Source organism: Scyliorhinus torazame, chromosome 26, assembly GCF_047496885.1.
Source record: "Scyliorhinus torazame isolate Kashiwa2021f chromosome 26, sScyTor2.1, whole genome shotgun sequence".
In the NCBI taxonomy this organism is placed as follows: domain Eukaryota; kingdom Metazoa; phylum Chordata; class Chondrichthyes; order Carcharhiniformes; family Scyliorhinidae; genus Scyliorhinus; species Scyliorhinus torazame.
The window spans coordinates 38,517,006-38,531,165 of record NC_092732.1 but is presented as its reverse complement, the minus strand read 5'-3'; the positions used below and the strand labels follow the sequence as shown (position 1 = coordinate 38,531,165).

The window sequence follows — 14,160 nt, the reverse complement described above, 5'->3', positions numbered from 1 at the left end:
GTTATTCTTTCTATAAACCATCCTGTACCCCTCGATTAGATTCCAGTCTGTAACTCACTCCCGGATATCTGTTATTCTATATATAAACCACCAAAACCCCTCGATTCGATTCCAGTCTGTAACTCACTCCCGGGTATCTGTTATTCTATATATATATATAATCCAGCCCAACCCCTCGATTAGATTCCCATCTGTAACTCACTCCCGTGTATCTGGTAATCTATATATAAACCACCCAAAACCCCTCGATTAGATTCCAGTCTGTAACTCACTCCCGGGTATCTGTTATTCTATATATATATATATATATATATAATCCAGCCCAACCCCTCGATTAGATTCCCATCTGGAACTCACTCCCGTGTATCTGTTATTCTATATTTAAACCACCCCGAACCCCTCGATTAGATTGCAGTCTGTAACTCACTCCTGGTTCTCTGTTATTCTATATATAACCCACCCTGTATCCATCGATTAGATTCCAGTCTGTAACTCACTCCCGTGTATCTGTTATTCTATATATAAACCACCCCGAACCCCTCGATCAGATTCCAGTCTGTACCTCACTCCCGGGTATCTGTTATTCTATATATAAACCACCCCGAACCCCTCGATTAGATTCCAGTCTGTAATTCACTCCCGGGTATCTGTTATTCTTTCTATAAACCATCCTGTACCCCTCGATTAGATTCCAGTCTGTAACTCACTCCCGGATATCTGTTATTCTATATATAAACCACCCAAAACCCCTCGATTAGATTCCAGTCTGTAACTCACTCCCGGGTATCTGTTATTCTATATATATATATATATAATCCAGCCCAACCCCTCGATTAGATTCCCATCTGTAACTCACTCCCGTGTATCTGTTATTCTATATTTAAACCACCCCGAACCCCTCGATTAGATTGCAGTCTGTAACTCACTCCTGGTTCTCTGTTATTCTATATATAACCCACCCTGTATCCATCGATTAGATTCCAGTCTGTAACTCACTCCCGTGTATCTGTTATTCTATATATAAACCACCCCGAACTCCTCGATTAGATTCCAGTCTGTAACTCACTCCCGGGTATCTGTTATTCTATATATAAACCACCCCGAACTCCTCGATTAGATTCCAGTCTGTAACTCACTCCCGGATATCTGTTATTCTATATATAAACCACCCTGAACCCCTCGATTAGATTCCAGTCTGTAACTCGCTCCCGGCTATCTGTTATTCTATATATAAACCACCCCGAACCCCTCGATTAGATTCCAGTCTGTAACACACTACCGGGTATCTGTGGTTCTATATATAAACCACCCTGAACCCCTCGATTAGATTCCAGTCTGTAACTCACTCCCGGGTATCTATTATTCTATATATAAACCACCCTGTTCCCCTCGATTAGATTCCAGTCTGTAACTCACTCCCGTGTATCTGTTGTTCAACATATAAACCACACCGACCCCTCAAATAGATTCCAGTCTGTAACTCACTCTCGGGTATCTGTTATTCTATATATAAAGCACCCCGAACCCCTCGATTAGATTCCAGTCTGTAACTCACTCCCGGGTATCTGTTGTTCAACATATAAACCACACCGAACCCCTCGAATAGATTCCAGTCTGTAACTCACTCCCGGGTATCTGTTATTCTATATTTCAAGCACCCCGAACCCCTCGATTAGATTCCAGTCTGTAACTCACTCCCGGGTATCTGTTATTCTATATATAAACCATCCAGAACCCCTCGATTAGATTCCAGTCTGTAACTCACTCCCGGGTGTCTGCTTTCTATATATAAACCACCCCGAAACCTTTGATTAGATTCCAGTCTGTAACTCACTCCCGGGTACCTGTTATTCTATATATAAACCACCCTCAACCCCTCGAATAGATTCCAGTCTAACTCACTCCGGGGTATCTATTGTTCTATGTATAACACACCCGGAACCCCTCGATTAGATTCCAGTCTGTAACTCACTCCTGCGTATCTGTTATTCTATATATAATCCACCCTGAACCCCTCGATTAGATTCCAGTCTGTAACTCACTCCTGGGTATCTGTTATTCTATATATAAACCATCCCGAACCCCTCGATTAGCTTCCAATCTGTAACTCATTCCCGGGAATCTCTTATTCTATATATAAACCATCCCAAACCCCTCGATTAGATTCCAGTCTGTAACTCACTCCCGGGTATCTGTTATTCTATATATAAACCACCCTGAACCCCTCGATTAGATTCCAGTCTGTAACTCACTCCCGGGTATCTGTTATTCAATATATAAACCACCCCGAACCCCTCGATTTGATTCCAGTCTGTAACTCACTCCCGGGTATCTGTTATTCTATATATAATCCAGCCCAATCCCTCGATTAGATTCCAGTCCATAACTCACTCCGGGGTATCTCATTCTATGTATATCCCACCCTGAACCCCTCGATCAGATTCCAGTCTGTAACTCACTCCCGGGTATCTGTTATTCTATATATAAACCACCCCGAACCCCTCGATTAGATTCCAGTCTGTAACTCACTCCCGGGTATCTGTTATTCTATATATAAACCACCCCGAACCCCTCGATTAGATTCCAGTCTGTAACTCACTCCCGGGTATCTGTTATTCTATATATAAACCACCCCGAACTCCTCGATTAGATTCCAGTCTGTAACTCACTCCCGGATATCTGTTATTCTATATATAAACCACCCTGAACCCCTCGATTAGATTCCAGTCTGTAACTCGCTCCCGGCTATCTGTTATTCTATATATAAACCACCCCGAACCCCTCGATTAAATTCCAGTCTGTAACACACTACCGGGTATCTGTGGTTCTATATATAAACCACCCTGAACCCCTCGATTAGATTCCAGTCTGTAACTCACTCCCGGGTATCTATTATTCTATATATAAACCACCCTGTACCCCTCGATTAGATTCCAGTCTGTAACTCACTCCCGTGTATCTGTTGTTCAACATATAAACCACACCGACCCCTCGAATAGATTCCAGTCTGTAACTCACTCCCGGGTATCTGTTATTCTATATATAAAGCACCCCGAACCCCTCGATTAGATTCCAGTCTGTAACTCACTCCCGGGTATCTGTTGTTCAACATATAAACCACACCGAACCCCTCGAATAGATTCCAGTCTGTAACTCACTCCCGGGTATCTGTTATTCTATATTTCAAGCACCCCGAACCCCTCGATTAGATTCCAGTCTGTAACTCACTCCCGGGTATCTGTTATTCTATATATAAACCATCCAGAACCCCTCGATTAGATTCCAGTCTGTAACTCACTCCCGGGTGTCTGCTTTCTATATATAAACCACCCCTAAACCTTTGATTAGATTCCAGTCTGTAACTCACTCCCGGGTACCTGTTATTCTATATATAAACCACCCTCAACCCCTCGAATAGATTCCAGTCTAACTCACTCCGGGGTATCTATTGTTCTATGTATAACACACCCGGAACCCCTCGATTAGATTCCAGTCTGTAACTCACTCCTGCGTATCTGTTATTCTATATATAATCCACCCTGAACCCCTCGATTAGATTCCAGTCTGTAACTCACTCCTGGGTATCTGTTATTCTATATATAAACCATCCCGAACCCCTCGATTAGCTTCCAATCTGTAACTCATTCCCGGGAATCTCTTATTCTATATATAAACTATCCCAAACCCCTCGATTAGATTCCAGTCTGTAACTCACTCCCGGGTATCTGTTATTCTATATATAAACCACCCTGAACCCCTCGATTAGATTCCAGTCTGTAACTCACTCCCGGGTATCTGTTATTCAATATATAAACCACCCCGAACCCCTCGATTTGATTCCAGTCTGTAACTCACTCCCGGGTATCTGTTATTCTATATATAATCCAGCCCAACCCCTCGATTAGATTCCAGTCCATAACTCACTCCGGGGTATCTCATTCTATGTATATCCCACCCTGAACCCCTCGATCAGATTCCAGTCTGTAACTCACTCCCGGGTATCTGTTATTCTATATATAAACCACCCCGAACCCCTCGATTCGATTCCAGTCCGTAACTCACTCCCGGGTATCTGTTATTCTATATATAATCCACCCCAACCCCTCGATTAGATTCCCATCTGTAACTCACTCCCGTGTATCTGTTGTTCAACATTTCAAGCACACCGAACCCCTCGAATAGATTCCAGTCTGTAACTCACTCCCGGGTATCTGTTATTCTATATATAAAGCACCCCGAACCCCTCGATTAGATTCCAGTCTGTAACTCACTCCCGGGTATCTGTTGTTCAACATATAAACCACACCGAACCCCTCGAATAGATTCCAGTCTGTAACTCACTCCCGGGTATCTGTTATTCAATATTTCAAGCACCCCGAACCCCTCGATTAGATTCCAGTCTGTAACTCACTCCCGGGTATCTGTTATTCTATATATAAACCATCCAGAACCCCTCGATTAGATTCCAGTCTGTAACTCACTCCCGGGTGTCTGCTTTCTATATATAAACCACCCCGAAACCTTTGATTAGATTCCAGTCTGTAACTCACTCCCGGGTACCTGTTATTCTATATATAAACCACCCTCAACCCCTCGAATAGATTCCAGTCTGTAACTCACTCCCGGGTATCTGTTATTCTATATATAAAGCACCCCGAACCCCTCGATTAGATTCCAGCCTGTAACTCACTCCCGGGTATCTGTTGTTCAACATATAAACCACACCGAACCCCTCGAATAGATTCCAGTCTGTAACTCACTCCCGGGTATCTGTTATTCTATATTTCAAGCACCCCGAACCCCTCGATTAGATTCCAGTCTGTAACTCACTCCCGGGTATCTGTTATTCTATATATAAACCATCCAGAACCCCTCGATTAGATTCCAGTCTGTAACTCACTCCCGGGTGTCTGCTTTCTATATATAAACCACCCCGAAACCTTTGATTAGATTCCAGTCTGTAACTCACTCCCGGGTACCTGTTATTCTATATATAAACCACCCTCAACCCCTCGAATAGATTCCAGACTAACTCACTCCGGGGTATCTATTCTATGTATAACACACCCGGAACCCCTCGATTAGATTCCAGTCTGTAACTCACTCCTGCGTATCTGTTATTCTATATATAATCCACCCTGAACCCCTCGATTAGATTCCAGTCTGTAACTCACTCCTGGGTATCTGTTATTCTATATATAAACCATCCCGAACCCCTCGATTAGCTTCCAATCTGTAACTCATTCCCGGGAATCTCTTATTCTATATATAAACCATCCCAAACCCCTCGATTAGATTCCAGTCTGTAACTCACTCCCGGGTATCTGTTATTCTATATATAAACCACCCTGAACCCCTCGATTAGATTCCAGTCTGTAACTCACTCCCGGGTATCTGTTATTCAATATATAAACCACCCCGAACCCCTCGATTTGATTCCAGTCTGTAACTCACTCCCGGGTATCTGTTATTCTATATATAAACCACCCCAAACTCCTCGATTAGATTCCAGTCTGTAACTCACTCCCGGATATCTGTTATTCTATATATAAACCACCCTGAACCCCTCGATTAGATTCCAGTCTGTAACTCGCTCCCGGCTATCTGTTATTCTATATATAAACCACCCCGAACCCCTCGATTAGATTCCAGTCTGTAACACACTACCGGGTATCTGTGGTTCTATATATAAACCACCCTGAACCCCTCGATTAGATTCCAGTCTGTAACTCACTCCCGGGTATCTATTATTCTATATATAAACCACCCTGTACCCCTCGATTAGATTCCAGTCTGTAACTCACTCCCGTGTATCTGTTGTTCAACATATAAACCACACCGACCCCTCGAATAGATTCCAGTCTGTAACTCACTCCCGGGTATCTGTTATTCTATATATAAAGCACCCCGAACCCCTCGATTAGATTCCAGTCTGTAACTCACTCCCGGGTATCTGTTGTTCAACATATAAACCACACCGAACCCCTCGAATAGATTCCAGTCTGTAACTCACTCCCGGGTATCTGTTATTCTATATTTCAAGCACCCCGAACCCCTCGATTAGATTCCAGTCTGTAACTCACTCCCGGGTATCTGTTATTCTATATATAAACCATCCAGAACCCCTCGATTAGATTCCAGTCTGTAACTCACTCCCGGGTGTCTGCTTTCTATATATAAACCACCCCTAAACCTTTGATTAGATTCCAGTCTGTAACTCACTCCCGGGTACCTGTTATTCTATATATAAACCACCCTCAACCCCTCGAATAGATTCCAGTCTAACTCACTCCGGGGTATCTATTGTTCTATGTATAACACACCCGGAACCCCTCGATTAGATTCCAGTCTGTAACTCACTCCTGCGTATCTGTTATTCTATATATAATCCACCCTGAACCCCTCGATTAGATTCCAGTCTGTAACTCACTCCTGGGTATCTGTTATTCTATATATAAACCATCCCGAACCCCTCGATTAGCTTCCAATCTGTAACTCATTCCCGGGAATCTCTTATTCTATATATAAACCATCCCAAACCCCTCGATTAGATTCCAGTCTGTAACTCACTCCCGGGTATCTGTTATTCTATATATAAACCACCCTGAACCCCTCGATTTGATTCCAGTCTGTAACTCACTCCCGGATATCTGTTATTCTATATATAAACCACCCTGAACCCCTCGATTAGATTCCAGTCTGTAACTCGCTCCCGGCTATCTGTTATTCTATATATAAACCACCCCGAACCCCTCGATTAGATTCCAGTCTGTAACACACTACCGGGTATCTGTGGTTCTATATATAAACCACCCTGAACCCCTCGATTAGATTCCAGTCTGTAACTCACTCCCGGGTATCTATTATTCTATATATAAACCACCCTGTACCCCTCGATTAGATTCCAGTCTGTAACTCACTCCCGTGTATCTGTTGTTCAACATATAAACCACACCGACCCCTCGAATAGATTCCAGTCTGTAACTCACTCCCGGGTATCTGTTATTCTATATATAAAGCACCCCGAACCCCTCGATTAGATTCCAGTCTGTAACTCACTCCCGGGTATCTGTTGTTCAACATATAAACCACACCGAACCCCTCGAATAGATTCCAGTCTGTAACTCACTCCCGGGTATCTGTTATTCTATATTTCAAGCACCCCGAACCCCTCGATTAGATTCCAGTCTGTAACTCACTCCCGGGTATCTGTTATTCTATATATAAACCACCCCTAAACCTTTGATTAGATTCCAGTCTGTAACTCACTCCCGGGTACCTGTTATTCTATATATAAACCACCCTCAACCCCTCGAATAGATTCCAGTCTAACTCACTCCGGGGTATCTATTGTTCTATGTATAACACACCCGGAACCCCTCGATTAGATTCCAGTCTGTAACTCACTCCTGCGTATCTGTTATTCTATATATAATCCACCCTGAACCCCTCGATTAGATTCCAGTCTGTAACTCACTCCTGGGTATCTGTTATTCTATATATAAACCATCCCGAACCCCTCGATTAGCTTCCAATCTGTAACTCATTCCCGGGAATCTCTTATTCTATATATAAACCATCCCAAACCCCTCGATTAGATTCCAGTCTGTAACTCACTCCCGGGTATCTGTTATTCAATATATAAACCACCCCGAACCCCTCTATTTGATTCCAGTCTGTAACTCACTCCCGGGTATCTGTTATTCTATATATAATCCAGCCCAACCCCTCGATTAGATTCCAGTCCATAACTCACTCCGGGGTATCTCATTCTATGTATATCCCACCCTGAACCCCTCGATCAGATTCCAGTCTGTAACTCACTCCCGGGTATCTGTTATTCTATATATAAACCACCCCGAACCCCTCGATTCGATTCCAGTCCGTAACTCACTCCCGGGTATCTGTTATTCTATATATAATCCACCCCAACCCCTCGATTAGATTCCCATCTGTAACTCACTCCCGTGTATCTGTTGTTCAACATTTCAAGCACACCGAACCCCTCGAATAGATTCCAGTCTGTAACTCACTCCCGGGTATCTGTTATTCTATATATAAAGCACCCCGAACCCCTCGATTAGATTCCAGTCTGTAACTCACTCCCGGGTATCTGTTGTTCAACATATAAACCACACCGAACCCCTCGAATAGATTCCAGTCTGTAACTCACTCCCGGGTATCTGTTATTCTATATTTCAAGCACCCCGAACCCCTCGATTAGATTCCAGTCTGTAACTCACTCCCGGGTATCTGTTATTCTATATATAAACCATCCAGAACCCCTCGATTAGATTCCAGTCTGTAACTCACTCCCGGGTGTCTGCTTTCTATATATAAACCACCCCAAAACCTTTGATTAGATTCCAGTCTGTAACTCACTCCCGGGTACCTGTTATTCTATATATAAACCACCCTCAACCCCTCGAATAGATTCCAGTCTGTAACTCACTCCCGGGTATCTGTTATTCTATATATAAAGCACCCCGAACCCCTCGATTAGATTCCAGCCTGTAACTCACTCCCGGGTATCTGTTGTTCAACATATAATCCACACCGAACCCCTCGAATAGATTCCAGTCTGTAACTCACTCCCGGGTATCTGTTATTCTATATTTCAAGCACCCCGAACCCCTCGATTAGATTCCAGTCTGTAACTCACTCCCGGGTATCTGTTATTCTATATATAAACCATCCAGAACCCCTCGATTAGATTCCAGTCTGTAACTCACTCCCGGGTGTCTGCTTTCTATATATAAACCACCCCGAAACCTTTGATTAGATTCCAGTCTGTAACTCACTCCCGGGTACCTGTTATTCTATATATAAACCACCCTCAACCCCTCGAATAGATTCCAGACTAACTCACTCCGGGGTATCTATTCTATGTATAACACACCCGGAACCCCTCGATTAGATTCCAGTCTGTAACTCACTCCTGCGTATCTGTTATTCTATATATAATCCACCCTGAACCCCTCGATTAGATTCCAGTCTGTAACTCACTCCTGGAAATCTGTTATTCTATATATAAACCATCCCGAACCCCTCGATTAGCTTCCAATCTGTAACTCATTCCCGGGAATCTCTTATTCTATATATAAACCACCCCGAACCCCTCGATTAGATTCCAGTCTGTAACTCACTCCCGGGTATCTGTTATTCTATATATAAACCACCCCGAACCCCTCGATTAGATTCCAGTCTGTAACTCACTCCCGGGTATCTGTTATTCTATATATAAACCACCCCGAACTCCTCGATTAGATTCCAGTCTGTAACTCACTCCCGGATATCTGTTATTCTATATATAAACCACCCTGAACCCCTCGATTAGATTCCAGTCTGTAACTCACTCCCGGGTATCTATTATTCTATATATAAACCACCCTGTACCCCTCGATTAGATTCCAGTCTGTAACTCACTCCCGTGTATCTGTTGTTCAACATATAAACCACACCGACCCCTCGAATAGATTCCAGTCTGTAACTCACTCCCGGGTATCTGTTATTCTATATATAAAGCACCCCGAACCCCTCGATTAGATTCCAGTCTGTAACTCACTCCCGGGTTTCTGTTGTTCAACATATAAACCACACCGAACCCCTCGAATAGATTCCAGTCTGTAACTCACTCCCGGGTATCTGTTATTCTATATTTCAAGCACCCCGAACCCCTCGATTAGATTCCAGTCTGTAACTCACTCCCGGGTATCTGTTATTCTATATATAAACCATCCAGAACCCCTCGATTAGATTCCAGTCTGTAACTCACTCCCGGGTGTCTGCTTTCTATATATAAACCACCCCGAAACCTTTGATTAGATTCCAGTCTGTAACTCACTCCCGGGTACCTGTTATTCTATATATAAACCACCCTCAACCCCTCGAATAGATTCCAGTCTAACTCACTCCGGGGTATCTATTGTTCTATGTATAACACACCCGGAACCCCTCGATTAGATTCCAGTCTGTAACTCACTCCTGCGTATCTGTTATTCTATATATAATCCACCCTGAACCCCTCGATTAGATTCCAGTCTGTAACTCACTCCTGGGTATCTGTTATTCTATATATAAACCATCCCGAACCCCTCGATTAGCTTCCAATCTGTAACTCATTCCCGGGAATCTCTTATTCTATATATAAACCATCCCAAACCCCTCGATTAGATTCCAGTCTGTAACTCACTCCCGGGTATCTGTTATTCTATATATAAACCACCCTGAACCCCTCGATTAGATTCCAGTCTGTAACTCACTCCCGGGTATCTGTTATTCAATATATAAACCACCCCGAACCCCTCGATTTGATTCCAGTCTGTAACTCACTCCCGGGTATCTGTTATTCTATATATAATCCAGCCCAACCCCTCGATTAGATTCCAGTCCATAACTCACTCCGGGGTATCTCATTCTATGTATATCCCACCCTGAACCCCTCGATCAGATTCCAGTCTGTAACTCACTCCCGGGTATCTGTTATTCTATATATAAACCACCCCGAACCCCTCGATTCGATTCCAGTCCGTAACTCACTCCCGGGTATCTGTTATTCTATATATAATCCACCCCAACCCCTCGATTAGATTCCCATCTGTAACTCACTCCCGTGTATCTGTTGTTCAACATTTCAAGCACACCGAACCCCTCGAATAGATTCCAGTCTGTAACTCACTCATGGGTATCTGTTATTCTATATATAAACCACCCCGAACCCCTCGATTAGATTCCAGTCTGTAACTCACTCCCGGGTATCTGTTATTCTATATATAAACCACCCCGAACCCCTCGATTAGATTCCAGTCTGTAACTCACTCCCGGGTATCTGTTATTCTATATATAAACCACCCCGAAACCCTCGATTAGATTCCAGTCTGTAACTCACTCCCGGGTATCTGTTATTCTATATATAAACCACCCCGAACCCCTCAATTCGATTCCAGTCTGTAACTCACTCCCCGGTATCTGTTATTCTATATATAAACCACCCCGAACCCCTCGATTAGATTCCAGTCTGTAACACACTACCGGGTATCTGTTATTCTATATATAAACCACCCCGAACCCCTCGATTAGATTCCAGTCTGTAACTCACTCCCGGGTATCTGTTATTCTATATATAAACCACCCCGAACCCCTCGATTAGATTCCAGTCTGTAACTCACTCCCGGGTATCTGTTATTCTATATATAAACCACCCCGAACCCCTCGATTAGATTCCAGTCTGTAACTCACTCCCGGGTATCTGTTATTCTATATATAAACCACCCCGAACCCCTCGATTAGATTCCAGTCTGTAACTCACTCCCGGGTATCTGTTATTCTATATATAAACCACCCCGAACCCCTCGATTAGATTCCAGTCTGTAACACACTACCGGGTATCTGTTATTCTATATATAAACCACCCCGAACACCCCGATTAGATTCCAGTCTGTAACTCTCTCCCGGGTATCTGTTATTCTATATATAAACCACCCCGAACCCCTCGATTAGATTCCAGTCTGTAACACACTACCGGGTATCTGTTATTCTATATATAAACCACCCCGAACCCCTCGATTAGATTTGAGTATGTAACTCACTCCCGGGTATCTGTTATTCTATATATAAACCACCACGAACCCCTCGATTAGATTCCAGTCTGTAACTCACTCCTGGGTATCTGTTATTCTATATATAAACCACCCCGAACCCCTCGAGATTCCAGTCTGTAACTCACTCCCGGGTATCTGTTATTCTATATATAAACCACCCCGAACACCTCGATTAGATTCCAGTCTGTAACTCACTCCCGGGTATCTGTTATTCTATATATAAACCACCCCTAACCCTCGATTAGATTCCAGTCTGTAACTCACTCCTGGGTATCTGTTGATGTATATTATAAACGTCTCCATTGGATCCCAGGCTATAAATCCCTCCTGATGTATTTGTTTCATATATAAATCCTCAAACCCCTAAATTATATTGCAGCCTGTAACCCACTCCCAGGTAAGTGTTACTCAGTATAAACCCTCAGACAGCCCGATTAGATTCCATCCTGGGTCCCCGCCTTCTCGGTGTCTCTGTGCTTAATGTGCCTTGTCCATTATTCTGGTTTTTCGGACTGTGTGTATCGGTGCTGTAGCGTTTGTCCCCGCACAGCCGTCACAAAACCGGCACCGTCTGTTGAGAGCTGCATCTTTCAATTCCACTTTTAAGCCGTTATTTTGCCAGACGGAACTTTAACTGTCAGAATCCTCGCTCAGATTTGAAACTGACTGGCCGCTTCAATCCTTGCAGGTCTGAGGCAGCCTCTGGAGACGATGAGAATGTGAGTCTTGTACAGCGTCACTTTACTTAAATACGGGGGGTGGGGGGTACGGGGGAACGACCCAATCTTGGCAAGGGACGTAGGAGCTGTTTTGATTTTATTTTGATTTTATTGTCACATGTACCGAAGGTACACAGTACGTACACAGTAGACAGAAAGAATAATCAACAGAGGACATTGACATATGGTGCATCGACAGACAGTGATTGGTTACAGTGCGGAACAAGGGGCCAAACAAAGCACATACATGAGCAGCACGGTAGCACAGTGGTTAGCACAGTTGCTTCACCGCACCAGGGTCCCAGGTTCGATTCCCGGCTGGGGTCACTGTCCGTGCGGAGTCTGCACGTTCTCCCCCGCGTCTGCGTGGGTTTCCCCCGGGTGCTCCGGTTTCCTCCCACCGTCCAAAGATGTGCGGGTTTGGTGGATTGGCCGTGCTAAATTACCCTTCGTGTCCAGAAAGATGTTAAGTGGGGCTTACTTGGTTACGGGGATAGGGTAGATACGTGGGCTTCAATAGGGTGCTCTTTGTGAGGGCCTCCTGCACTAACTTCTATGAGCAAGAGCAGCATAGGGCGTCGTGAATATCATAGAATTTTTCATAGAATTTACAGTGCAGAAGGAGGCCATTCGGCCCATCGAGTCTGCACCGGCTCTTGGAAAGAGCCACCTACCCAAGGTCAACACCTCCACCCTGTCCCCATACCCAGTAACCCCACCCAACACTAAGGGCAATTTTGGACACTAAGGGCAATTTAGCGTGGCCAATCCACCTAACCTGCACATCTTTGGACTGTGGGAGGAAACCGGAGCACCCGGAGGAAACCCACGCAGACACGGGGAGGATGTGCAGACTCCGCACAGACAGTGACCCAAGCCGGGAATCGAACCTGGGACCCTGGAGCTATGAAGCAATTGTGCTATCCACAATGCTACCGTGCTGCCACAGTGTTCTTACAGGGAACAGATCAGTCCCAGGGGGAGTCGTTGAGGAGTCCGGTAGCTGTGGGGAAGAAGCTGTTCCTATGTCTGGATGTGCGGGTCTTCAGACTTCTGTACCTTCTGCCTGATGGAAGGGTCTGGAAGAAGGCGATGCCTGGGTGGGAGGGGTCTCTGATAATGCTGTCTGCCTTCCTGAGGCAGCGGGAGGTGTAGACAGAATCAATGGGAAGATGGGAAGTTTGTGCGATGCGTCGGGCTGAGTTCACCACACTCTGCAGTTTCTTGCGATCTTGGGCCGAGCAGTTGCCATACCAGCTGTGACGCAGCCGGATAGGATGCTCTCTATCGCACATCTGTAGAAGTTTGAGAGAGTCGATGCAGACCTGCCGAATTTCTTTAGCTTCCGTAGGAAGTAGAGATGTTGTTGGGGTTTCTTGACTGTTGTATCGACGTGAGTGGACCAGGACAGACTGTTGGTGATGGTGACCCCCAGGAACTTCGACCATCTCCACTTCGGAGCCATTGATGCAGACCGGTGTGGGGGGGGGGTGTTGTGTCGTGCTCCGCTTCCTGAAGTCGATTATCAGTTCCTTGGTCTTTCCGACACTTAGAGAGAGGTTGTTTGCTGAACTCCAGATCTGCGTTGAGGGTCGGTTTTGAGTTGCTGGCTGTCTCTTCTGGGGGCACAGTTTCCAAGGTCCGTTCCCCGTTCTTCCCGGGCGAACTCGAGCAGTGAAATGTCGATGGGCTGTTCGACTGCAGGTGGTGTCGCCGCTGAGCCGGCCCCGACTTGACACCCAATTAGCGGACGGTACCCGTGGATCCCTGGGGCGGTGGAGGCCGGCTGTAGTGCGCTTAAGCTGTCCTCGCCAAGGTTTCCTCGTTTACAATGTCAAGCC

The 14,160-nt window shown here is 44.9% G+C and overlaps 1 protein-coding gene across 1 annotated transcript in view; it reads left to right on the top strand.

The window, feature by feature from the left end:
• The first annotated feature begins 12,254 nt into the window (after nt 1-12,254).
• LOC140402982 (tudor domain-containing protein 10-like) overlaps nt 12,255-14,160 on the top strand; it is a 54,433-nt gene continuing 52,527 nt past the window's right edge. The window contains exon 1 of the mRNA XM_072490634.1: nt 12,255-12,319. Coding sequence (XP_072346735.1) covers nt 12,312-12,319 — 8 coding nt within the window. The 5' untranslated portion in view covers nt 12,255-12,311. The remainder of the gene's footprint in view (nt 12,320-14,160) is intronic.